Below are 26,011 nucleotides of genomic sequence, written 5' to 3'. Positions count from 1 at the left end.
AATAAAAATGCCCACTTCTTACTGTCAGGTCTGCTTTGATTAATTCCCAAACCAGTAGGTGATGTCAGGTACTTTAGTGAGTCATATTCTAAGTCTGGAGAGCTGCATCAGACTCTCACCGACTCACATTGAAGTTGTTGACATCATCTTGTTTGTGCTTGATTGGTTGTCCCTTTGAGTAATGGTTCAGTTTGATCTTGCATCCTTAAGGCAGAGGTGTATTCATGCATGCCTTTAAGTCCTCAGCATCAAGGCTGACTCATGAGGTAGAAAAATAGTGTCACAGTTAAATGGCAGACATATCAAATATTAAAATCTAATTTTATCTAACTTCCCAAACAGTATGGTATGGATTAGGGGAAGCCCAGAAACTGATGTTGTAATTAATACTATTATTATTATTATTATATTATTTAATATTTAATAAAATAATAATTTGGTCTGTTAAGTGTTGTTCTGTGAATACCAGCCCAATAGGCAGTGGTATTAGGACAAAAGAGAAAAGGGTGAGTCAAGTTTGGCATTACTGAACATGTAACTCTGCACACATGGAACAAATTCACACAATTTCTTAATATACCAGAATTTATTAACAAAACTCAAAGTCAGACATATTTCACTCAACAAATGGATGACTAATTCTCAATGGTGTTTAATTAGCTGTTGTTATTTAGTACAATAATCTTTAAATAAATATTATTAAGGAAATATTAATATTTAAGGAAATATTATTTTGAATAAGAATCAACAATCTTATTGGATAAATGATTCTTAATGGTATTTAATTAGTTATCACATTAAGTAAAATACTATGGGGAAATAGGGAAATATTATTTCCTAGATTGGGAACTAACAATCTTTCTGGATAAATAATTTTTAACTGGCCCTCACCCGAGTCACGTGTTACCCCTAACTTGAATTTAGTTAGCGTTAGCGGTTTCAGCTAACAAACAAAAATTTATAGCTTCCTTAAAGTCAAACATGTATCTTTTAAATACCATTAATACAAGGATCAAAATCCATAAACGTTGACGGCGGGTTATGGTCTATCTGTGTTTTACGGCCACCCTTTAAATAAAGTTTGTCTTAACTTTAAAAACACAACACCCAAGATAAAATCATTAGCTGAGCAGCTAGTCTGCTAGCACTGAGATAGCTGAGTTTTCTCAACACAAACAAAAGCAAACGTCATGAAATAAACATCATTCAGATTATTTCATCGTAAACTAATTTCTCTACTCACACACCGCCTCATACGTGAACCGTTCTGAAAAAAATTTGAAAGGGTGCTGGTTTTGGGAAGCAAAGTTGTTCGGTCATCCACGTGTGAACTGAGCTGTACACAAAGGCACGTGCACTGGACGTGTGCAGAGCTGGTGGCTCCTACACTGTCCTCTTTCAGGCAGGGGGAAAACTACTTCAATTAGAGCTGGGGTCTCTGGGACACAAGTTGCTTCTGTAGGCCTCAAAAGAGAATATCAAGCTTGTCTTAATTACCCCCTTTTTATGAATGAATGCTGGGTAATCGAACAGCAGATCATTATTTAACTTTGTTACACAGGAATCGGCGGATACTTGGCTAGCTGATCGTAGTAACTTTTGGATCCAAGCTGAAGAGGTATGCCTTCTTAAAGGTTATGGTCTGATACTCGCCTGCAAGTTTAAAAACCTTCAGCTGACGAGCGGTTCTTTCCGTTAGCTTTGAAGCTGCAGTCGGATTGAGATCAAGCGGGGGGGAAACATGTTTTTGGGTCAGAGATTCCAGCTCTGACTCCTCCTGTTCCTGGGGTGTGATTTATTTTGAATGTTCCAGAAAAGTTTGTATCGCCCTTTGATTGTACAGTTCAGAGTCCATGTTCATCTATGTTTTAACCCATGGCTGGGGTCCCAACATTTACAAATGTCAAAATGTTTGTTCTGTCAGCAACCTTAGCAGCTGTGTTGTTGTTATAATGGTGTGCAGTGTGTATGTATGTGTGTGTGGATTTAAAAACATGTGCGTAGGAAGTTGGGAGTTGTGGGAGAAAGACTTATGGTCAGAAGGATAAAATTACTTGGGAAAGGAAGTGAGGTAGCTCCCATCCTGTCTCCCCTGTCCATCATATTCAACCCATCCATTGTATCTATCATTCAGTCTGTAAATGTCCTACCACTGTAAATGCTCTATCTCTCTTTTTCTTTGTCTCTCTCTCAATCCCTCTCTATTTCTGTTCTCTCTTTCAAGCAAGCTTCTCCTTCCATTTTCACACCAAACTGTCGGAAGGAAGAAAAACTGGTAAATTAAATGTTTTTTTCTGTGCTTTATAGCCATGCATCAGGCTCTGGACACACTGAGCGACAGCACCAGCTCAACGACAGCTAATGACCTGGATCTCATCTTCCTCAAAGGCATCATGGAGAGCCCAGTGGTAGGTGACCCGTTGACGTTAGTGATAAAGATACATTGATAAATATATGATTTGGTTTTCTGCATCTACAGTTCTTTTCACAAAATAATATTTTAAAACCACAAACCTCTTTGGTATTTTATGTAATGGACCAGCACAATCTATGACTTCATTATGAAATAGAAGGAAAATGATTGTTACAAATAAATTTGTATCCAGCCTGCTTAGACAATACTTTGTAGAACCACCTTTTGGTGCACTTAAGGCTGCAACTCGTTCGGGTATGTCCCTACCAGCTTTACACATCCACAGACTGATATGTTTGCCAAAATGTCTGTCAAAATAGCTCAAGATCAAGATATGTTAAGTTCCTGTCTTCATTTAATACATGATGGCAGGTGATTATAGTCAAAATGTACCACTACTGTACATATACCCTGGTGGGTATATAACAGTTGCACAGCCTCATACCACAATGTGTTCTGCCCTTCAACAAGTACTAGCTGGTTTAGGGACTTGTACCTCGTTTCCCGTTCTCAGGTAATATCGGTTATATGCAAAACCTCCATTTACCTTTTAGTAGGTACACTCGATGCAACACATAAGTATGGGATATGTTGCCCTGGAGAACCAGGGCTGGGTCTAGGCATGTATATATGAGGGGGCAGGCAGAAATGTGATGGGGGCATGCGTACACATTATGCTCTGGCATGTTTATCTTTGTTGTTGATTATTTTTTCTTTATGGGATTGGGGTAAACTGTGTAGTGCTGTGCAATTTGCCAGACTGAACTGGTTTTGCCCCAATTGGGGCAATTCTTTTGAACATTTTGGGCTGGAAAAAATACCTTTGGGAAGGTTGTTAAAATGTACGCTGCTTTTGAACACATTTTGGAGGGTTTTAGAAATTATTCATGGGAAAATTCTATCAAAATAGAAAACTATAAACCTACACATCTCAAAATGTTGTCTTTTTCTCATATCAATAGTTCATTTATTTTGAAAAAGAGAATTTGTTGAACTTGACATCATCAGTCAGTGATGATCATTGGTAATCAACTGTCACTGTGAAATTATATTGGTCAATTGTAAACACCCAAAATACCGTTAAGAGTTCATCTAATATACACTGAGGCTTCACTTTGTTAATCTTTGACTTGATGGGGAGAGACAGCATCATGCTTAAGGGGGAAAATACAAAAAAACATCCAGAAAGCTAAAACCAGACCAGCACCAGATCCCTAATGGATCTGGTGCTGCAGCGCTATAATGTTAAGCATACGCGGTTATTGTGTGACACCGCGTATGTGGTCGTAAAAATGTAACCTTGCGCAGACATGTTCGGCGAACATCCACTTTGAGACAAGTTTGCATGATTATGTTTTGGCCTTAAGTGTAGGAGGAGGAGGGAGAGGCAAGGTGGGGGCTTGTGCTTGTGTGAGAACTGATTTGAGTTGGCCAGGCATTTGTTTTAGGGGGCAGTGCCCCCTCTTGCCCCTGTGTAAAGCCGGCCTTGGTATAGGAAACTGCTGTCACACCCCGAAAAACGCTTATGCACGAAGATCGGAATAATAGAGCCTCAACAATCCAGCAGGATTGTCTCACTCCTTTGCTGAGAGAACTGCTTGTGTGACATCACAGGCTGTCATATGCAAGAAATAAAATTAAAAAGTTGTGTGGGGTGAAGCCCAGTTGGTGGCAGAATATACAGGTACATCTCAAAAAAGTAGAATATTAATAAAAGTACAATACTTTTTACCAGTCATCTCAGAAAGTGTAACTCTTATATTATATGGAATCATCACACATAAGGTGATATATTCCAAGCCTTTGTTTCTTGTAATTTTGATGATTATGGGTAACAGATAATGAAAACCCAAAATTCAGTATCTTAAAAAATTGGAATACTGTAAAAAAAAGTTCATTATTGGACACTGATGGTGTCACACCCTAATCAGCTAATTAACTCTTTAAACTGTCCCTCATTCTGGGTCACCGGCTACACAATAATGGTGAAGATTGCTGACTGGACAGATGTCCAGAACACAGTCATTGACACCCTCCACATGGAGGGTAAGTCACAAAAGGTCATTGCTGAAGAAGCTTGTTGTTAACAGAGTTCTGTATTTAAGCACAGAAAATTGAGTGGAAGAAAGAAGTGTGGTAGGCAAAGGGGCAACAGGGAGAACCACATCCTGGAGAGGATTGTCAAGCAAAATCCATTCAAGAATTTGGGGGAGCTTTACAAGGAGTGTACTGAGGCTGGAATCAGTGCATCAAGGGCCACCACACATATATGAATACAGGACAAAGAGAACCGAGCATTGGTCAGAGAAAAGGGCTGTACAATGTGGGAGTAACCGGCATGGTAACGGAAGAATCAAGCAAAGAACCATGAAAGCCAGTAAGCTTAAATACTGAGAGAGGTGTTGAGAATTACTTGGAAAGCAGGTGAGTAAATCAGGGCCTGTATTCACATAGATTCTGAGTCCTTTCAGAGATCTCCTATCTTAGCCTAAAAATTTCTGGCAAGGAGTCGTACCTTAAGTGTGATTCACTTCGCTGCTGAGAGCGACTAGACCACAGAACTTTCTATCTTAGTGAGGAGGTGAGGTTGACCCCGTTGCTAGGTGTGACGCTGTCTTATAAGAGCTGTGATTGATTGTTAAAGAAACAACCAAACATAAAAAACAATGCACTCCTCGTAACCAATGGAGAGAAATTAACTGATGATAGAATTTAGACTGGATTCTAAAATGTGTAAATCATGGTGATTTGCTGGTGGAGGAGAAGAGAGGTCCTGGGATCACGGTGCAAACAAACAAGCATTCCCGCATAATCAATCCGTTTTTCCCTTTGCTTTCCTGGGCTTGGGCCCCCTGGCTCTGTCGGGCCTCTGCTTGGAGAATGATGTGCCCCGGGGTCTCTGGGTCCATGGCTGGATCTGCTTCGGCATACACAGGTGCCATAGAGGCCTGTGGGCTTGTCGCTGCAGTTCCCTGGGGCTTCTGTGCTATGGCTGCTGGGTGGTTCCCCCTGGGGCTCTCCTCTGCTCTTCTCTGAGAGGGTTACGGTAGTCCTCCCGCAGTGGTCCTCCCGGGGTTTTACGTGCTCTGGGGGGCCTTTGAATGTCTGTGGCTCAGATCTCATCCATCTCTGTCTTGGGTCCAGTTCTGTGGCTCCTCACACTCGCTATTGCATATTTTTATGGAGAAACCTTATATATACAAGCACGCTCACACTTACACCCACAGGTGTTTTATATTGAGCTGCAGTTACCACCAAATACATCTTGCATTCATTAGTACCGTACACTTTTCGATAACAATGCTATTGTTATATACAGTATGTTTCTGCAGGTGTAGAAGCAGTCATCTAGGGTGTTATCTTGTATTCTCTTCACCCTTCTTTCTCTCCTCCATTCTTTTCTCCTTCTCTCCCCTTTTCCTTTTTGCCCCACCTCTCTCTCTTTCTTGCTTCTTTTTTTTTCCTTCTCGTTTCTGTCTCCGTGTCCTTTGCAATTTAAACAATCCCATAGCAGTTTCTAAAAAAGTTTCCTTAATAAATATCAAGTGGAGCGCAATAGCGTTAGCCGTAAAGCTCAACTTGTGAAAGTAAATCTGTTGGGCTTCTTCTTGGCACTCAGACAACAATTATGAGTGCTACTCTGCCAGACAGGACACAGTGAAAAAAGAAAAAAAACTGAACTTAACTACTCTGTGCAGAACACACATCTCTTCAACATTTGTATTTTTTTTATCTTTTCTTGTTAAACACCTGAAAATAGAAAAGAAAACAATGTCTACGATGCAAATCAATACATCCACTTCAGTTCCTTCCATTTCACTTTCTTCTCATTTTTTGTTTTCTTTCTGTTCTGGGCAGCGTTCGTTGAGCACCCTCACAGATTCAACCTGTCCACAGGTTTACTCTGCTTCCCAGACCAGGTAAACAACTGTCCAGCTGGCAACACATTCTCTTTAGAAATAGCAGAACAATGCTGTTGTGAAACATCCACTGGCTGTGGACCTTGTGGGGCCAGAGGTGGTGTATCTCCAGCTGAAGCAGGGATGCATATCGGATGACAGCGGTTCCATCTCAGAGTTGCCCCCTGGGGTATTTTGATGATGTAAGACCTTTGAGTAGTACTGCAACCAGCAACGATAGCTGGTGTTCCCCAAGCACTCTGATGATCTAGCTTGGTAAGGATTCTTGGTGATTCCAGGTTTCAGACATTGCTGAAACCTGGAATCTCCAGTTTTCTGCAATGGCAGGGGTTTTGTACCATACTGTTGGTTGAAGTAGAAATCTTGTTTCTGTTTCTCCTTTGCATCTTTATTCCGGATGGCTTGCAGATTCTGCCATCGGGGTCAGAGGTTGGCCTCAAGTGTGGAAAGTGTTATTTTAATTCTCCTTTCCATGAGCAATTCAGCTGGGCTGACACCAGTAGTGATGCAGGGTGTAACACATGAGAGCAAGGAGTGGGTCTTTCTGTTTTAGAATCCTCTTTACAATTTGTACTCCTCTCTCAGCCTGTCCACTGGGGATTATGCAGACTTAAGGTGATGTGCTGGAAGCCGAACTCTCTGACACATTCCTGGGATTCTGCACAAGCGAAGTGGGGCCCATTCCAGGCAACCAAAACGAGCAAACAATGTCTTTAGCTTCAGCACCAACTGTAGTTGGTTTCTTTATAAGTAAACTTTACTGCCGACCTACAAACTAGCTGTAGTTGTAGGCATGTAAAGGATTTCCAGAAACCTAGAGAAGTAGTCTGACACAACTAGTAGGTAGGTGTATTTGTTATGATCACACAGGTCAGTTGCCAGTTTCTCCCATGGCCAGTTGGGTAGAGATGTCAAATTGAGAGGCTCCCTTCGCTAAGTGTGTTTGGTCTAACAGGTCTGACAAGATTCAACTCTGTTTGAATTCAGCCGAGATGCCAGGCCACCACACGGATGAATTAGCCTGCTCTCTGCATTTAGACCCTGATGTCCCTCATGGATGCTATCTAGTTTGTCAGCTCTCAAAGCGTGCGACAGCCTCTTGTGACAATCCCATCATATTCCATCAGTTAACTTCTAACTGGGTAACACTCTCTGATGGAAATAGGGACATTTCCAACATATTCTGGCCAACCTGACCTAACATACTGCAGTATCATCTGTAAGTTACAATCATCTGCCGTGGCGTCTCGTATGGCCTCTAGCCTCTGTGGTGTAGCTGGTATGCTGCTGATATTGGTTGCAATGTAGCACTCTATATCTGAATGGGTGTTACTCACTTCTGTTGTGCACTCTAGAGGGGTTTCCACTCACCATCATGTTGCTGCAGCAGCACGCCCAAGATGCCTTAGCTGTTAGTGTCTGATAAGACAGTAGTAGGTCGGTTCACATCGTAGAACTCCACCAATGGAAATGTGGACAGGATGTCTTTGATACGCTGAAATGCCTCCTGTTGTGGGTGGTCCCACATCCATTTAGTCTTGGATCTCAATAGTTCATACAATGGCTGACCCACTGTTGACAGATATGGGATATATTTTCCCAAATACGTGAACACCCCTAGGACAGGTCTCAGGTCCTGGGTGTTCTATGGCTGTGCTAGCTCTCTGATCGCTTTTGTCTTTTCAGAGTGAGGCCTTACCCCAAACTTGTCAGTCACCTGGCCAAGGAAGTGAAGTTGATTCTGTCTGAACACACACTTGTCTCCATTCAAATTTAAGCCAGCTGACTCGGTTCTCTCCAGTACCTTGCTTAGGTGCCCGTCAAGCTGCAGTGTTGCCATACATGTGGATGTCATCCATGTAGACTGCTTCTCCTTCAAGACTATTGAGAGTCTCCACCATCTTTTGTGTGAAGATTTCTGGAGCACTTGTGATACCGAAGGGGGGTCCTTTGAATGAGTAATCCAAAGACAGAAACAGGGTCAACAATCGGAACAAGAGGCATTAGGCAAGGGGCAGGCAGAGGCATAAACCGGATGCAGGAAACAAGGTCGACAAACAAAATCCAAATAGTCCGACAGGGAGCAGGCAGAGGCAGAAATCCAAAAGGCAAGGCAAGGTCAAGAACAATGATCAGACAGGAAGGAACGCTGGATATCTACTCACACGAATGGCTTTCAAAAATCTGGCACCGTCTGCTTGTCAGAGTCAGTATATATCAGGTAAGACACAGGTGCTTGGCATTCCACAGATTGCACTACACTGCAGCAGCCACCAGGTGCATCTAATCTGCTGATTGCAGCCAGGGAGACAGGGTAGAGCAGACGTGCCAGACTCATAACAGTACCCCCCCTCTAAGGTCCGGCTCCTGACGGACCACGAGGCTGATCAGGATGGAGACGAAGGTGTTATGAATGTGGTAAATCTGCTGCTTTCTAGATGTAGAGGTATCTGCTAAAATCCTGAGGCATCGTCCAGACATGTAAACATGGTGGCACCACATAGCTTTGCGGTGATTTTCTCAGCAGTTGGGAAGACATACCTCTCTCTTTTTAAAGTGTCATTTAGCCATTTCAGGTCCACACAAATGCATATTTTGTCATTTTACCTTGGGACAGGAACCATTGGCACACACCAGTCTGTTGGCTCTGTCACTTTCTCAATGACACCATTTGACTCCATACGCTGTATTTCCTCTTTTACTGTCTGTATGAGAGGTAAGGGGACTCTGTGAGCTGTGTGCACTGCGTACGTTTCAGTGTTCTCCTTTAGCTGAATTTTGACAGGCTCTGTCTTGAGAGTCCCATGTTCACCAAATGCTTTGTGCATTTACTCAATGCATTTATTTAGCCCCATTGCACATGCAGTGTCTCTGCCTAGCAGGTTGTTTGCAGTCTGGCTATGGATGACGAATACTGGGAATGAATAGTGTTTCTTTTTGTATTTCGCACTGGCCTGGAACTTCCTAATGCCGTTTAACTGACCACTGGGGCTGTTCATTGGTAAAATGTTTGAATGTACCAGTCTTTGCTCAGGGACTAACCAACTGAATGTCTCTTCCTCTATAATATTTAGATCTGCCCCTATACAGTTTTACATTTAAATGGTGTTGCACCAATGGAAATTTGTACAATCCATTGATCACTCCCTCTGTTAGTGTCTGTGACTGCCCCTAGGAAATATGGTGTATGTGAAACAGTCTCTGCCTCCATCACCTCTCTTACTGATTAACTGTGGCACATTTTTTCCCACTGACCCACCTTTTTACACTTGTTGCATGTTGATTTCAAAGCTAGGCACTTATCTTTGTCCTTAGTTTTCCCGCATCTTCCACATTTTGATCCCGTTTTTCAACTCACCTGTCTGCTGTGTTTCTTGGTCTACAAAATGCTGTCTGTTCATTGATGTTCTTTAACAAACCTCTGGGCCTCAGAGCAGTTACATTTATACCGAGATTAAATTACATACAGATGGGCTCTAAAGGCAATTGACTGTATCAGAGAAAGGGAAGCAAAATGAAACAAAATGCATGCCAATTTTAGTAAAACAAAAATGAAAACCATGTATATTTTTCCACTTCACAATTATGTACAACTTTGTGTTGGTCTGTCACACAATATCCCTAAAAAAACATTTGAAGTCTTTTGGTTTTAAAACGTCTTGTGTTGACAAGCTGTGAAAAGGTTCCAGGGGTAAGGCAAGGTGGCTTGCATCTGTAAAACGGTGCCTTGCATCTGTTGTACAGATGCTTTTGATTTTGTCACCCTCAGACAAAATTCTAAACAATCTTTTCACTGACATTTAGGGAACTTTATAAAAAATGTATTGCCACTGTAAAGCATTTCACATCCATCTCTGACATTTAAATATCATCATGCAGTCTTTATCTCATAAATTGCAATCATGTTTCAATTTCACTGTCCTGGCTTCATTTTGTTGTCATTAGTTACAATTGCTGTTTAGAGGGGTGCCTGCTATTCTATTTTCACTTGGTGTCATGCTGGAAAAATAATCTGAAAGGTAACACCACTAGAAAAAAGCAACTTCTATCTAGCTTTTGCTGCTCATTATGTTTCTGTTGGAAGATTTTATGAACGTTAACCCAAAAATTGTTGCCAAAAAACCCAAAAATTACCACAGTGCTGGATTGGAAGCTGGCTTCAGCACTGTGCTTTGTGAATTCTGGGGGAAAAAAAATACTAGGAAAATGCGATCTTAGTGGTCCATAAAATTAATAAAAAAATCTTAAAAATAAACTATGTATATTTGTAATCTAAAATTAACACGAGGTACGGTGATAATCTAAATGACTCTGTGCCGGTATGATTTTGAATGAAGAAGTCAAGGCATTTCGAAGCTTTTCTTGACAGTGTGAAATGTATTTTTTAAAACAAATCTCAACATGTTGAAGGATTAAACTTTTGAAGCTCAAATTTTGCATGGATTAAGAAAACGGGATTCGAATCACTGTAGCTCTTCTGTTTTATGTTCTCCAATCTCTTGCTTGCAGACACTGTAGTTTGGGAAACAGTAAAGATCTAACAGACATGATGGGGATAACTGCTGTATTAAAACAAGACAATACACACCTCTGGTTCCAAGAAAAATCTGGAATGTGCAGACATTTCTGTGTGGAGTTTGCATGTTCTCTCCTTGCATTCATGGGATTTCTCCTTGTAGTTCACCTTCCTCCCACAGTCTGAAAACATGTAGGTTTGGTTAATTAGTGAATCTAAACTGTAGGAGTGTGTGTTGTTATGTGGGTGTTTGTATGATCTAGAAAATTGATTGACTATTGGCATGGATTTTTCTTTTATTTGTTTTTTTAGATTAGAAATGCACTCAGCCAATTTCCGTATCGGAACTCATTAGGGTACTTTAGTTTCAAAACTTTTTGTTAAGTTTAATTGAAGAAAATTGATCTTCACATTTTTTTCTGTGGTTACAGTAAAATGTCATCTTATGCATAAATGCAAACTCATTTCTGCATGTTTTTGAAAGAAATCATTGGGATTATGGCTTTTTGAGGCAATGAACAGAAGAGTTCATGCAGAGGTAGAAGTCTACTTTACCAAAAAAAAATCGCTTTTCATCAGGTACCAGAAGACTGAAATATCAGTTTTGGGGTTTTTATTGCAGTTCAAGTTATGTATAACTTTTCCTTTTTTAGAGCCTTCATTTAGTTTGATTCACTCATACACTGCACTTCTACAAGTGGACCAAACCACCTAGATGATGTGGAGATACAACAGCTGCCCAATAAGAGCTGCTGGTCATCTTCTACACTGTCATCATTCAATCTGTTTTGTGCTCATCTATCACTGTGTTGTTTGGCTCATCTATAAAGCAGGGCAGTTCCAATTGCAACAAATAATTAGATCTGCAGAAAGGATCATTGGCGCTGGCCTTCCATCCATCCAGGACTCGTACAGGTCTACGGTCAGGAAAAGAGCAGCTAACATTTCTGCAGACCCCACACCTCCCGGACACAAACTGTTAGACTTATTCCACTACTGCTGTAAACAAATAATATATACATATACATATACTACCTGTCAAATGTATTACATACGCTTTCTCACTTAATGAGTCTCTTTTTTTTCATGACAATTTACATTGTAGAATCTCACCAAACATGTCCTAACTGTGAATGAACACACATGGAATTGTATAGGAAACAAAAAGTGTGAAATAACTAAATATTTTAAAATTTTAGATTCTTCAAAACAGCCACTGTTTGCCTTGATTACTGCTTTGCTCCATGAGCTTCATGAGGTGGTCACCTGAAAAGGTTTTCCAAAGAGTCTTGAAAGATCTTCCCAGAGGTTCACGGAAAGACAGCCAAAGGTTAATATTTCAGTCATCACAGCAAACGGCGGCTACTTCAAGGAATCTAGAATATAAAACATTTAAAGTTCTTATACCCGTTTTTGTTTGCTGCATATTTTAATGTGTTTATTCACAGTTTTATTGCCTTCAGTGAGAATCTACGTACAATGTAAATAGTCATAAACATAAAGAAAACCATTAAATGAAATTGTGTTTCTAAAACCTTTGACCAGTACTATAAGTGATTGCTGGAAACCAAAGTCAAATACCTTGTTTATTATAACAAACATGGCCAATAAAGTTGATTCTGATTCTAATGGCATCATCTAGGAAAGAAACACAGTAAACACAGGATCACAACGGAAGGGATACTTTCAGTGCAAAAACAAAAACCCAGCATAACTTAACTCTATCTGCTTGTCGCTTTCTGTATAAAAGATGGTTTGTCTTATTTCATAGACCTGAGAAGCCCTGACCTCAACCTTCCTAAACACCTTTGGTATGAAATAGAGTGGAGGCTATAACTCTGTTTTATCATCTAACAAATGATAAATAAACCAATAAGATGTGTACAGAATAGTTCAAGTTTCTATTGCTGGCAACGATATTGACAAACTGGATGTACAGGGGTTGAACAATGAAACTGAAACACCTGTCATTTTAGTGTGGGAGGTTTCATGGCTAAATTGGACCAGCCTGGTAGCCAGTCTTCATTGATTGCACATTGCACCATTAAGAGCAGAGTGTGAAGGTTCAATTAGCAGGGTAAGAGCACAGTTTTGCTCAAAATATTGAAATGCACACAACATTATGGGTGACATACCAGAGTTCAAAAGAGGACAAATTGTTGGTGCACGTCTTGCTGGCGCATCTGTGACCAAGACAGTAAGTCTTTGTGATGTATTGAGAGCCACGGTATCCAGGATAATGTCAGCATACCACCAAGAAGGACGAACCACATCCAACAGGATTAACTGTGGACGCAAGAGGAAGCTGTCTGAAAGGGATGTTCGGGTGCTAACCCGGATTGTATCCAAAAAACATAAAACCACGGCTTCCCAAATCACGGCAGAATTAAATGTGCACCTCAACTCTCCTGTTTCCAGCAGAACTGTCCGTCGGGAGCTCCACAGGGTCAATATACACGGCCGGGCTGCTATAGCCAAACCTCTGGTCACTCATGCCAATGCCAAACATCGGTTTCAATGGTGCAAGGAGTGCAAATCTTGGGCTGTGGACAATGTGAAGCATGTATTGTTCTCTGATGAGTCCACCTTTACTGTTTTCACCACATCTGGAAGAGTTATGGTGTGGAGAAGCCCCAAAGAAGCGTACCACCCAGACTGTTGCAAGCCCAGAGTGAAGCATGGGGGTGGATCAGTGATGGTTTGGGCTGCCATATCATGGCATTCCTTTGGCCCAATACTTGTGCTAGATGGGCCAAGGACTACCGAACCATTCTTGAGGACCATTTGCATCCAATGGTTCAAACATTGTATCCTGAAGGCAATGCCGTGTATCAGGATGACAATGCACCAATACACACAGCAAGACTGGTGAAAGATTGGTTTAATGAACATGAAAGTGAAGTTGAACATCTCCCATGGCCTGCACAGTCACCAGATCTAAATATTATTGAGCCACTTTGGGGTGTTTTGGAGGAGCGAGTCAGGGAACGTTTTCCTCCACCAGTATCACGTAGTGACCTGGCCACTATCCTGCAAGAAGAATGGCTTAAAATCCCTCTGACCACTGTGCAGGACTTGTATATGTCATTCCCAAGACGAATTGACGCTGTATTGGCCGCAAAAGGAGGCCTTAAACCATACTAATAAATTATTGTGGTCTAAAACCAGGTGTTTCAGTTTCATTGTCCAACCCCTGTATATAAGACAGTTTGGATATTCAGTTCTGTTCATTTTTTAGTTTGTTTATTGACTTAGCAAATGTAAACTACTCTTTGTGGTCTGTTTTATACTTATTCAGAAAATCTATTTCATGACTTTATAAATTGGGCCGACTGCATCTTTGTATCAAACGCTGCCTGTGTTTGAAATAAACTCCTAGTTTTGGAAAGGAAGGCACTGTGTGTTCTGTAGAGACCTGTACTTCTCCATGGTGGCAAATTCAGTGTAGACATGGGCCAGTATGAGATTCTAAAGGTAAAATATTAGACAGAAAGAATTTTAACTAATATTTATACACTGAACTAAGTTTCATACCAGAAAAGCTACATTTATTTATTGCTACTGCTGATATAATTGTAAAATATATTGAATATAGATACAGTTATAATAGCTATAATATTTAATGTTTGTTTTTTGCGATTTTTACTGGATTTCTGCAACAGTTTCTGGAAAATAAGAACCATGCTCTGGGACATGTGGTGAGCAGAATATTTAAGTTTAACTCTCCGGTTTCATTTGCGAAAAAAAGTATGGCTCTAGCTTTTTTGGTCGCAATTCTGACTGTAAGGATCATGATTATTGATTAATTTATATATATCAAAAATTATACTTATCATATTTCAGAAAAATAATTTCGTTCGTTCGTTCGTCGTCTTCCGCTTATCCAGGACCGGGTCGCGGGGGCAGCAGACTCAGCAGAGACGCCCAGACATCCCTCTCTCCAGACACCTCCTCCAACTCCTCCAGGGGGAGCCCAAGGCGTTCCCAGGCCAGCCGAGAGACATAGTCCCTCCAGCGTGTCCTGGGCCGTCCCCTGGGCCTCCTCCCGGTGGGACGTGCCTGGAACACCTCCCGAGGAAGGCGTCCAGGAGGCATCCGGTATAGATGCCCGAGCCACCTCAACTGGCTCCTCTCAATGTGGAGGAGCAGCGGCTCTACTCCGAGCTCCTCCCGGATGGCCGAGCTCCTCACCCTATCTCTAAGGGAGTGCCCGGCCACCCTACGGAGGAAGCTCATTTCAGCCACTTGTATCCGTGATCTCGTTCTTTCGGTCATGACCCAAAGTTCATGGCCATAGGTGAGGGTAGGAACGTAGACCGACCAGTAAATTGAGAGCTTTGCTTTTCGGCTCAGCTCTCTCTTCACCACAATGGACCGGCACAGCGCCCCCATTACTGTGGCAGCTGCACCGATCCGTCTGTCGATCTCCCGCTCCATTCTTCCCTCACTCGTGAACAAGACCCCGAGATACTTAAACTCCTCTACTTGAGGCAGGAACTCCCCTCCAACCTGAAGAGGACAAGCCACCATTTTCCGGTCGAGTACCATGGCCTCGGACTTGGAGGAGCTGATCCTCATCCCAGCCGCTTCACACTCGGCTGCGAACCGCCACAGCGCATGCTGTAGGTCTTGGCTAGAGGGGGCCAGCAGGACCACGTCATCCGCAAAAAGAAGAGACGAAATCCACTGGTCCCCAAACCAGACCTCCTCCGGCCCTTGGCTGCGTCTAGAAATCCTGTCCATAAAAGTTATGAACAGGACCGGCGACAAAGGGCAGCCCTGCCGGAGTCCAACATGCACTGGGAACAGGTCCGACTTAGTGCCGGCAATGCGGACCAAACTCCTGCTCCGCTCGTACAGGGACCGGATGGCCCCTAATAAAGGGCCCCCGATTCCATACTCCTGGAGCACCCCCCACAGGGCATCACGAGGGACACAGTCGAATGCCTTCTCCAGGTCCACAAAACACATGTGTTGGGCAAACTCCCATGAACCCTCGAGCACCCTGTAGAGGGTATAGAGCTGGTCCAGTGTTCCACGGCTGGGACGAAAACCAAACTGTTCCTCCTGAAGCCGAGGTTCGACTATCGGTCGGACTCTCCTCTCCAATACCCTGGCGTAGGCCTTACCAGGGAGGCTGAGGAGTGTGATCCCCCTGTAGTTGGAACACACCCTCCGGTCCCCCTTCTTATAAAGGGGGACCACCACCCCAGTCTGCCAGTCCAGAGGCACTGTCCCCGACCGCCACGCAATGTTGAAGAGGTGTGTCAACCATGACAGCCCTACAACATCCAGACACTTGAGGTACTCAGGGCGGATCTCATCCACCCCCGAAGCCTTGCCACCGCGGAGCTTTTTAACCACCTCGGTGACTTCAGCCTGGGTGATGAAAGAGTCCAACCCCGAGTCCCCAGCCTCTGTTTCCACCACGGAATGCGTGATGGCAGGATTGAGGAGATCCTCGAAGTACTCCTTCCACCGCCCGATAATGTCCTCAGTCGAGGTCAGCAGTCTCCCGCCCCCACTATAAACAGTGTTGGCAAAGCACTGCTTCCCCCTCCTGAGGCGCCGGACGGTTTGCCAGAATCGCTTCGAGGCCAACCGGTAGTCCTTCTCCATGGCCTCACCGAACTCTTCCCAGGCCCGAGTTTTTGCCTCTGCCACAGCCCGGGCCGCAGCACGCTTGGCCTCACAGTACCCGTCAGCCGCCTCAGGAGTCCCACAAGCCAACCACAGCCGATAGGACTCCTTCTTCAGCTTAACTGCATCCCTTACTGCCGGTGTCCACCACCGGGTTCGGGGATTGCCGCCACGACAGGCACCGCAGACCTTACGGCCACAGCTATGGGCAGCAGCATCGACAATAGATGCAGAGAACATGGTCCACTCGGACTCTATGTCTCCAACATCCCCCGGGATCTGGTCGAAGCTCTCCCGGAGGTGGGAGTTGAATACATCCCTGGCCGAGGGCTCCGCCAGGCGTTCCTAGCAGACCCTCACTATGCGCTTGGGCCTGCCGAGTCTGTCCGGCTTTCTCCTCCTCCAGCGGATCCAACTCACCACCAGGTGATGATCAGTGGACAGCTCAGCCCCTCTCTTCACCCGAGTATCCAAAACATGCGGCCGAAGGTCTGATGATACGACAACAAAGTCGATCATCGACCTCCTGCCTAGGGTGTCCTGGTGCCAAGTGCACTGATGGACACCCTTATGTTTAAACATGGTGTTCGTTATGGACAATCCGTGACTAGCACAGAAGTCCAATAACAAAACACCACTCGGATTCAGATCGGGGAGGCCATTCCTCCCGATCACGCCTCTCCAGGTGTCACTGTCGTTCCCCACGTGGGCGTTGAAGTCCCCCAGCAGAATAATGGAGTCCCCGGGAGGGGCACTATCCAGCACCCCCGACAGGGACGCCAAGAAGGCAGGGTACTCTGCACTACCACTCGGCCCGTAGGCTGAAATGATAGTCAGAGACCTCTCCCCAACCCGAAGGCGCAGGGATACAACCCTCTCATCCACTGGGGTAAACCCCAACACGAGACGGCTGAGCTGGGGGGCAACAAGCAAACCCACACCAGCCCGCCGCCTCTCCCCGTGGGCCACTCCAGAGTAGAAGAGAGTCCAACCCCTCTCAAGGAGATGGGTTCCAGAGCCCACGCTGTGCGTGGAGGCGAGCCCGACTATTTCTAGTCGATATCTCTCGACCTCCCGCACAAGCTCAGGCTCCTTCCCCCCCAGCGAGGTGACATTCCACGTCCCTAGAGCCAGCCTAAGCATCCGGGGATCGGGCCGTTGAGGTCTCCACCTTCGTCCGCCACCCAATCCTCTTTGCACCGGTCCCTCACGGTTCCCCCTGCAGGTGGTGGGCCCACTGGGGGAAGAAAGAAAAATAATTTCTTAACCAAAAATCATTACGTACAAATAGAAATCAGAGATGTACTCTGGTGTTCTGATTATTGGCTCAAAGCCCTTAATAACTACCTAACAACAACAGTATATGAATCTTCTGACCTCCTTGTATCAGACAGAATTCCAGCTTTCAAGCTCTTCTGGGAATGGCCCTGTGAAGGAAAAGTTCGCCTGCAAGCTTTTGTCTCTCCAGATATCCGCCTCCATTGCGTCGTCCTGTGAGACACGCTGGAAATGGCAAAGAAAGTTTATTATGGGGTAAGAACGCTGTCAAAAACAATGTGTATGTAAAGATGGAAATGTGTGTATATTAGTCAATAGTTGTGCATAAGTAAAATCCAAGAAATATTGTATATTTTCTCTATAAGAATACAAAATAAAATGTTACAGCTTCAAGAAATTACAAACACAAAGTTCAAGTTTACAGTTGTGGTTTATTCTTTATGAATACAATATGCTATAAGAGTTTGTGAATACGATTTATTTTCTTTGAGAATATGAATTTACATCAGTGACTTGGTGTCACGTGATCTCAGGCTGGTTAGTGGAGCATAGTTAGTCGATTCGCGTTGCGCATGCGCTGTCACACTCCTCACCGCCAGTAAACGTAGTGCCAGAATGGGAGATAATTCATTCTAAAAGGAATATTAGGAACAGAGGGGAGATAGGGGGGAAATCAAGAGTATTATAAATAAAGCATTGTTCTTATTTTTATGAAATACAAAAGTAAAACAGGGCTGCACGGTGGTGCAGTTGGTAGCACTGTTGCCTTGCAGCAAGAAGGTCCTGGGTTCAATTCCCGGCCAGGGGTCTTTCTGCATGGAGTTTGCATGTTCTCCCCGTGCATGTGTGGGTTCTCACCAGGTACTCCGGCTTCCTCCCACAGTCCAAAGACATGTCTGTTAGGTTAATTGGTTAATCTAAAATTGCCCTTAGGTGTATGAATGAGTGTGTGCATGGTTGTTTGTGTGTTGCCCTGTGATGGACTGGCGACCTGTCCAGGGTGTACCCCGCCTCTCGCCCATAGACTGCTGGAGATAGGCACCAGCTTCCCTGTGACCCACTATGGAATAAGTGGTAGAAAATGACTGACTGACAAAACTAAAACATAGAATATAATGGTTGGAGTTATACAATGATGTACAGTAGGTGGCAGTATGCACCTCAGAATTTGTTGCATAACGCCAGCAGAAAAAGAAGAAGAAGCAGCACTAGCGCCAAGATGATGGACCAAGAAACTACGGTACAAAGCCAGGTAATGTTAAAACGTTTATATATGTCTTAATGTCGTTAATATATGCTCTTGGTCCGTCATCTTAGCGTTGTGCTGCAGCTTCTTCTTCTTCTGCTGGCGGTACGCAACAAATTCAGAGGTGCATACCGCCACCAACTGTACAGGTCCTTCTCAAAATATTAGCATATTGTGATAAAGTTCATTATTTTCCATATTTTAATGATGAAAATTTAACATTCATATATTTTAGATTCATTGCACACTAACTGAAATATTTCAGGTCTTTTATTGTCTTAATACAGATGGTTTTGGCATACAGCTCATGAAAACCCAAAATTCCTATCTCACAAAATTAGCATATCATTAAAAGGGTCTCTAAACGAGCTATGAACCTAATCATCTGAATCAACGAGTTAACTCTAAACACCTGCAAAAGATTCCTGAGGCCTTTAAAACTCCCAGCCTGGTTCATCACTCAAAACCCCAATCATGGGTAAGACTGCCGACCTGACTGCTGTCCAGAAGGCCACTATTGACACCCTCAAGCAAGAGGGTAAGACACAGAAAGAAATTTCTGAACGAATAGGCTGTTCCCAGAGTGCTGTATCAAGGCACCTCAGTGGGAAGTCTGTGGGAAGGAAAACGTGTGGCAGAAAACGCTGCACAACGAGAAGAGGTGACCGGACCCTGAGGAAGATTGTGGAGAAGGGCCGATTCCAGACCTTGGGGGACCTGCGGAAGCAGTGGACTGAGTCTGGAGTAGAAACATCCAGAGCCACCGTGCACAGGCGTGTGCAGGAAATGGGCTACAGGTGCCGCATTCCCCAGGTCAAGCCACTTTTGAACCAGAAACAGCGGCAGAAGCGCCTGACCTGGGCTACAGAGAAGCAGCACTGGACTGTTCCTCAGTGGTCCAAAGTACTTTTTTCGGATGAAAGCAAATTCTGCATGTCATTCGGAAATCAAGGTGCCAGAGTCTGGAGGAAGACTGGGGAGAAGGAAATGCCAAAATGCCAGAAGTCCAGTGTCAAGTACCCACAGTCAGTGATGGTCTGGGGTGCCGTGTCAGCTGCTGGTGTTGGTCCACTGTGTTTTATCAAGGGCAGGGTCAATGCAGCTAGCTATCAGGAGATTTTGGAGCACTTCATGCTTCCATCTGCTGAAAAGCTTTATGGAGATGAAGATTTCATTTTTCAGCATGACCTGGCACCTGCTCACAGTGCCAAAACCACTGGTAAATGGTTTACTGACCATGGTATCACTGTGCTCAATTGGCCTGCCAACTTTCCTGACCTGAACCCCATAGAGAATCTGTGGGATATTGTGAAGAGAACGTTGAGAGACTCAAGACCCAACTCTCTGGATGAGCTAAAGGCCGTTATCGAAGCATCCTGGGCCTCCTTAAGACCTCAGCAGTGCCACAGGCTGATTGCCTCCATGCCACGCCGCATTGAAGCAGTCATTTCTGCAAAAGGATTCCCGACCAAGTATTGAGTGCATAACTGTACATGATTATTTGAAGGTTGACGTTTTTTGTATTAAAAACACTTTTCTTTTATTGGTCGGATGAAATATGCTAATTTTGTGAGATAGGAATTTTGGGTTTTCATGAGCTGTATGCCAAAATCATCCGTATTAAGACAATAAAAGACCTGAAATATTTCAGTTAGTGTGCAATGAATCTAAAATATATGAATGTTAAATTTTCATCATGACATTATGGAAAATAATGAACTTTATCACAATATGCTAATATTTTGAGAAGGACCTGTACATCATTGTATAACTCCACCCACTATATTCTATGTTTTAGTTTTGTATTTCATAAAAATAAGAACAATGCTTTATTTATAATACTCTTGATTTCCCCCCTATCTCCCTTCTGTTCCTAATATTCCTTTTAGACTGAATTATCTCCCATTCCGGCACTACGTTTACTGGCGGTGAGGAGTGTGACAGCACATGCGCAACGCGAATCGACTAACTCTGTGCTCCACTAACCAGCCTGAGATCACGTGATGCCAAGTCGCTGATGCAAATTCGTATTCTCATAGAAAAGAAATCGTATTCACAAACTCTTATAGCATATTGTATTCATAAAGAATAAACCACAACTGTAAACTTGAACTTTGTGTTTCTAATTTCTTGAAGTTGTAACATTTTAGTCTGTATTCTTATAGAGAAAATATACAATACCTCTTGTGGATTTTACTTATGCACAACTATTGACTAATATGCACACGTTTCCGTCTTTACATACACATTGTTTTTGATAGCGTTCTTACCCCAAAGTTTATTGTCTGCGTGTTTCATAATCCCAGGTGACGTCAAGGCTGCGACGTCTGTTGAGCTGCGCATGTCGAACTGTGCTGCCCAGCCTGTCTATTCCCCCAAAATGGATGACTCCAACACACCACCCATAAAGGGTTAACTATGGTTATTTGAATTTTGAGACAAATAAACATTGACTTCTAAATGTAGTAGTAATATTATTAGTTTATTAGTCCTTAACATAAAACCGGTCTCAACTAGTTCTCCATGTTACACATGTTAAGGATAGTGATGCTGTTGTCTCAGGCTAAAGCTTTTTTAAGTGACAGGAGAGGAACTCAGTGGAGAAGGACAGCATTGTCAGAGTTTCTTCCCACTGTCTCATGTTTTTTCTCATCACAGCCTTTTTCTGCCACGTCTTGCCAAAACCAAAGTCTTTTTCTGCCACATCTTGCCAAAAGCATAATATTTCATGCCTTTTTTTAAATGTTCACTTTCCACCAAAACAGCTGGAGAAGGAAGAAGCAGAGTGCTGAGTACTGGCAACGTGCAGAAGGAGGTTAATGTATGCCAGAGGCCATTTTTTTTATTCTTTGTGCACCTTGCAGTCGTTAGTAATAGTAGGAACATTTATCCTTCCTACACTGTACCAGCTCCCAGATGATTTACACAAAGGGGTTTGCACCCCTGATTCATTGCTCTGTGGACTAATTCTCTGACTAACATAGAGCCAAGGGTAAAAATCTTTGCAGCATCATTCCGCTGTCCAAAAGTAGCTCTGTTCAGAGCATCCTGTCATGGACTCTTTGGAGGGATTTCCGGGCAGTGCTGCATCAAGCACCCTTCTGATATTCCCTAAAACAAAGTCTCCTTTACTCTCTCACCTTTTCAATTTACCCAGGCCTCTTTCTTCTTTAGTTTTTCTCTTTCACTGTTTAGATTGTTCCGCTGCAGAAAACTGCTCATGTCTGACTGTCTGGTGTTGTGTAAAAGCATAACACGTGTGTGTGTGTGTTTGTTCGTATGTTTGGCAGAGTGCTTGATGTATTGATGAGCCATCTCATAAAATATTCATCTGCTGATACAGCCTTACTGAAGGATATGAAAAGACGTTCCAAGAATATTGTTTCTCTTGACCCCTGTGCCGAATCTATAAACATTTAACAAGCTTTTAGTTGATTCAGTGATAGGCAAATAAGGTGCTGACACAAGGATGCAGGGTCATAAAGTTGCCGTAGGTCATGGGCATGGTGGGATTAGTCAGTGATCCTTATTATTATCAAACAATGCAATCAACTCAACCCATAAGTCTTTATTGAGTTATTGAGTCTGCTTAGGCAAACCGTATGGTCGGTCTGGAGGCCCTGCAGTGTCGGGGCAAATTTTCTCTGGAAAAAGGGGGCTATTCCTCATGTTGCATATTAACTTTATTGATATTGTACAGTATTCAGGCAACAAAGTGGGCAACAGTTACAAGGTGATGGATAAAATTAAGTTAATTAGGGTTAATGAGCTCAATTAGGAATTAATCATAAATCAAACAGTATCAACTCACTGCTGATAAAACTAAAACAAAAACAAAAAAAAGATGTAGATAACTTATTAACTAACAAAGTATTTTAAATCATTACCTCTACCCTAGACACTACTGGATAAAGGATGAATTAATTACCTTGGAACGAACACTCAAAACAACCATAATTAAACAGAAAGTTAGAAATAAACAGGAGCTCATTGGTTTCACAGAAGCTCAAGGTAAAAATGATTTTCTGGCCTAATTCTTAATTCTAACACCTAACTCTGATCTAATAGAGATACTCTGGAAAGGAATATGTGTTTAAACATCAGTATCAACTTTACTATCAATCAACTTTGCCAGCTCCAGAAAGGCATCATTTTAGAACAGCGGTTCTGTTTATTGCTGTTTCAACTCTTATGGAACCATCCTGGGTCTCTGTGGATGTGCTGTTCTGTCATCCATCTCTCAGCACAAACTGATCAACCTGGAGTTGCTCCAAGAATGGAAGGTAGTATTATTATTTCTGGCAAAGTTTTTAGATGTCTAGATGGTCCCAACTTTGGATCACAATGGAACCAGGCTGTTAATACAACGGGGAATGCAACCGAAAACAACTCCCAGGGATTTAAAGCTTAGGGTGCCTCCACAGTGGGCGGAGGCAAAAAATTTAATCTCTCAGCAATTGAAAAAAACTCAACATATACGGCTCCATCCATCCATCCATCCATCCATCCATCCATCCATCCATCCATCCATCCATCCATCCATCACAAGTGTAACGCAGATTCTTCTAAGCTCCACAAACACATCAAAAATATAAAAAATAATATATTGCTTCAGCCATTTAAAAATATCATGACACACAGATTCCACATTTAGTCCTGTAATCTCAAGCATGTAATCACTTCCTTGAATAAAACATGCATTCAGAATCAGGAAGCCGGAAAGATGTTACTGATGTTTAAAAGATTGTTTTACAGGTCTATGTGGAAGAGTACATGACATCTTTGCACGTTTAATTTGACATGTAGGCATGTGGAAAAGTCTGCATGCTTGTGGTTGGGCTGTATTTATCGTTTCCTGTCTCTCTGTGGGGCTTCTTCCCCTGCTCTTTAGCAAATAAACAGGGTTTCTGCCAGAGCCATAATCAGTCACACTGGAATGATCCTCTTTAGAACTGCCTGACAATTACAATACTCAAACACACAGCTTTACACGCAGCTGCCAATAGGGAATGCCCCCAAATGTCACATTGCATTGCATCCTGGAAAATCATTTGCTACCTGGCACGTACCTAAAATGAGAGTTGTAGGTTTAAAAAAGAGAAAGAGATGAGCTGGAGAGAGAAAAATATAGATAGAAAATGTGAAAAGGGTGATTGTATAGATGGGCACCAGCACCTCCTGCAGCTGGAACAAGAAATAAGCCAATTTTTCTTTCATTTTGCACACTGGGGTTTATACAAGCCGACAGTTTGAGTTTTGTATCTTAATAAAGAAAAACTACTAAATAGTTTTTTAAGATGACAGTATTTTAAAACGTGGGCATAACATATTGTGCACATGGTGCGTGATCTTCAAATGGTTTGCGCGTACAAATACACATAGAAACTGGGTTGCGTGCGCAAAGCTGATCTACAAATCAGGTGCAAATTAAATTGTGTGTGTAAAATCAGCTGAACAGTGGACGCTAACTTTTTTGCGCGTTTGCCTTTATGAATATGCAAAGCATAAGATAATGGCCAAAATGGTCAAATTTGTGGGAGGAGGATATGCAAATGTAATTCCTTACTACTTGCAATGCAATGTATCAAACCTATAATGGATTGCGGGTACTGTATTTGCATCTAGATTTAGCTGATTGAAATGGAGGTACTAATAGGTACGCCAAAATGTCTGCTCTCACTGTGGTGAAAAGGAGGCATAGATAGAATGACAGATGATGGAGAGAGAGAATCTCCTGTACATGTGTCAACAGATTTGGATTGTAAAAAATAAAAACTATAAAACTAGATTGGAATTTTCTATGTTGGACTATCTAAGGTCTGATTTGGAGCCAATTACAAACAAAAGCCATGACATGTCTCCTATGATAAAACTCCTTGCAACACTTTTTTTCTTGCCCCTGGATCATCCAGTAAACCATCGCTATTAATCTATCATTCTGATTAAAGCCGTGGCAGGATAAAGTCTTTGCCTCACTAGGTCTGTCGGAACCACAAACATAAAACATCTCCTAGCACAACAACTTCAAACTTAGCACTCAAATGCACCCAGCGCTAATGAACAGAAAAGGAAAATAATCTTTTCAGGGCAGAGGCTGCAATGACAAACCTGTTTCTGTGAATAGCAACGACAAAGGTTAACAAACTGTAATAGTCCAGAGAAGCAGGGGCAGAACAGAAGAAAAAAATCAGCAACTGGTTCATTCAAAATGATGCAACGCAACAACCCATTATGAGCAGCCATACGTTAAAAAATAGGCTGGCATCACTTTTGAAAATCATGAAATAGTGACAATATTGGTAAATATTGTGATGATGGTATCAGCTGCTGTAAATCCACATTTTCCACACCCTTTTTCATTTTGGCTTCCAACACTCTCTGCCACCTTCTTGGGCACTGTCAGCAGAGTCAAGTGTGGGCATCTGAGATACACCCTATAGCTGTCAGCGACCATGTTTCTTTGTCTCTAGTAAATAAGAAAGAAAACCCACAAAGTAAAAGCTGGAGGTTTAATAAATCATTGCTTAAGGATGATGATTTTATCAAATATTTTAAAGAAGAGTGGACTTCATATTTGGAGTATAATGACCTGCCTGGGACATCCAACATCTGTTCTCTGGGAGGCAGCCAAAGCAGACATGAGAGGTGAAATATTCTCATTCTCATCACATAAGAAGCAAAAAGAAATCAAACGCATTCAGGAGAAAACCATTAAATTGTTAGAAGCTTCCAAGGATGAGAAAATGTTGAGCAAACTACGTAAAGCTAAACAAGAATTAAATGAAATTGACAAAAAAAACTGTTCTTATTACAAAGACTTTGGACAAAAAACCTTCAACATGGCAATAAATCAGGGAGATTTTTAGCTTTTTTTTTAATGATTGAAACATTAGTTGTAAAACACTGACAGTGGGGTTCAAAATTAGGTCCACTTCTGTTCATTATGTATATTAATGAATTAGTGCAAAACGTGTCTGATGCTAATATGCATTTTAATG

General features: G+C 42.6%; 1 protein-coding gene across 5 annotated transcripts in view; it reads left to right on the top strand.

Annotated features, from left to right (window-relative positions):
- The window catches only part of mpp2b (MAGUK p55 scaffold protein 2b), a 129,144-nt gene that overhangs the window by 68,720 nt on the left and 34,413 nt on the right, over positions 1-26,011 (top strand). For all 5 annotated transcript variants that reach the window (XM_047377495.1, XM_047377493.1, XM_047377492.1 and 2 more), the window contains one exon: positions 2,308-2,408. In XM_047377495.1, coding sequence (XP_047233451.1) covers positions 2,308-2,408 — 101 coding nt within the window. The remainder of the gene's footprint in view (positions 1-2,307; positions 2,409-26,011) is intronic.

This window comes from Girardinichthys multiradiatus, chromosome 10 (assembly GCF_021462225.1).
Source record: "Girardinichthys multiradiatus isolate DD_20200921_A chromosome 10, DD_fGirMul_XY1, whole genome shotgun sequence".
Taxonomy (NCBI): Eukaryota; Metazoa; Chordata; class Actinopteri; order Cyprinodontiformes; family Goodeidae; genus Girardinichthys; species Girardinichthys multiradiatus.
This window is presented reverse-complemented; position numbering and strand designations above follow the sequence as displayed.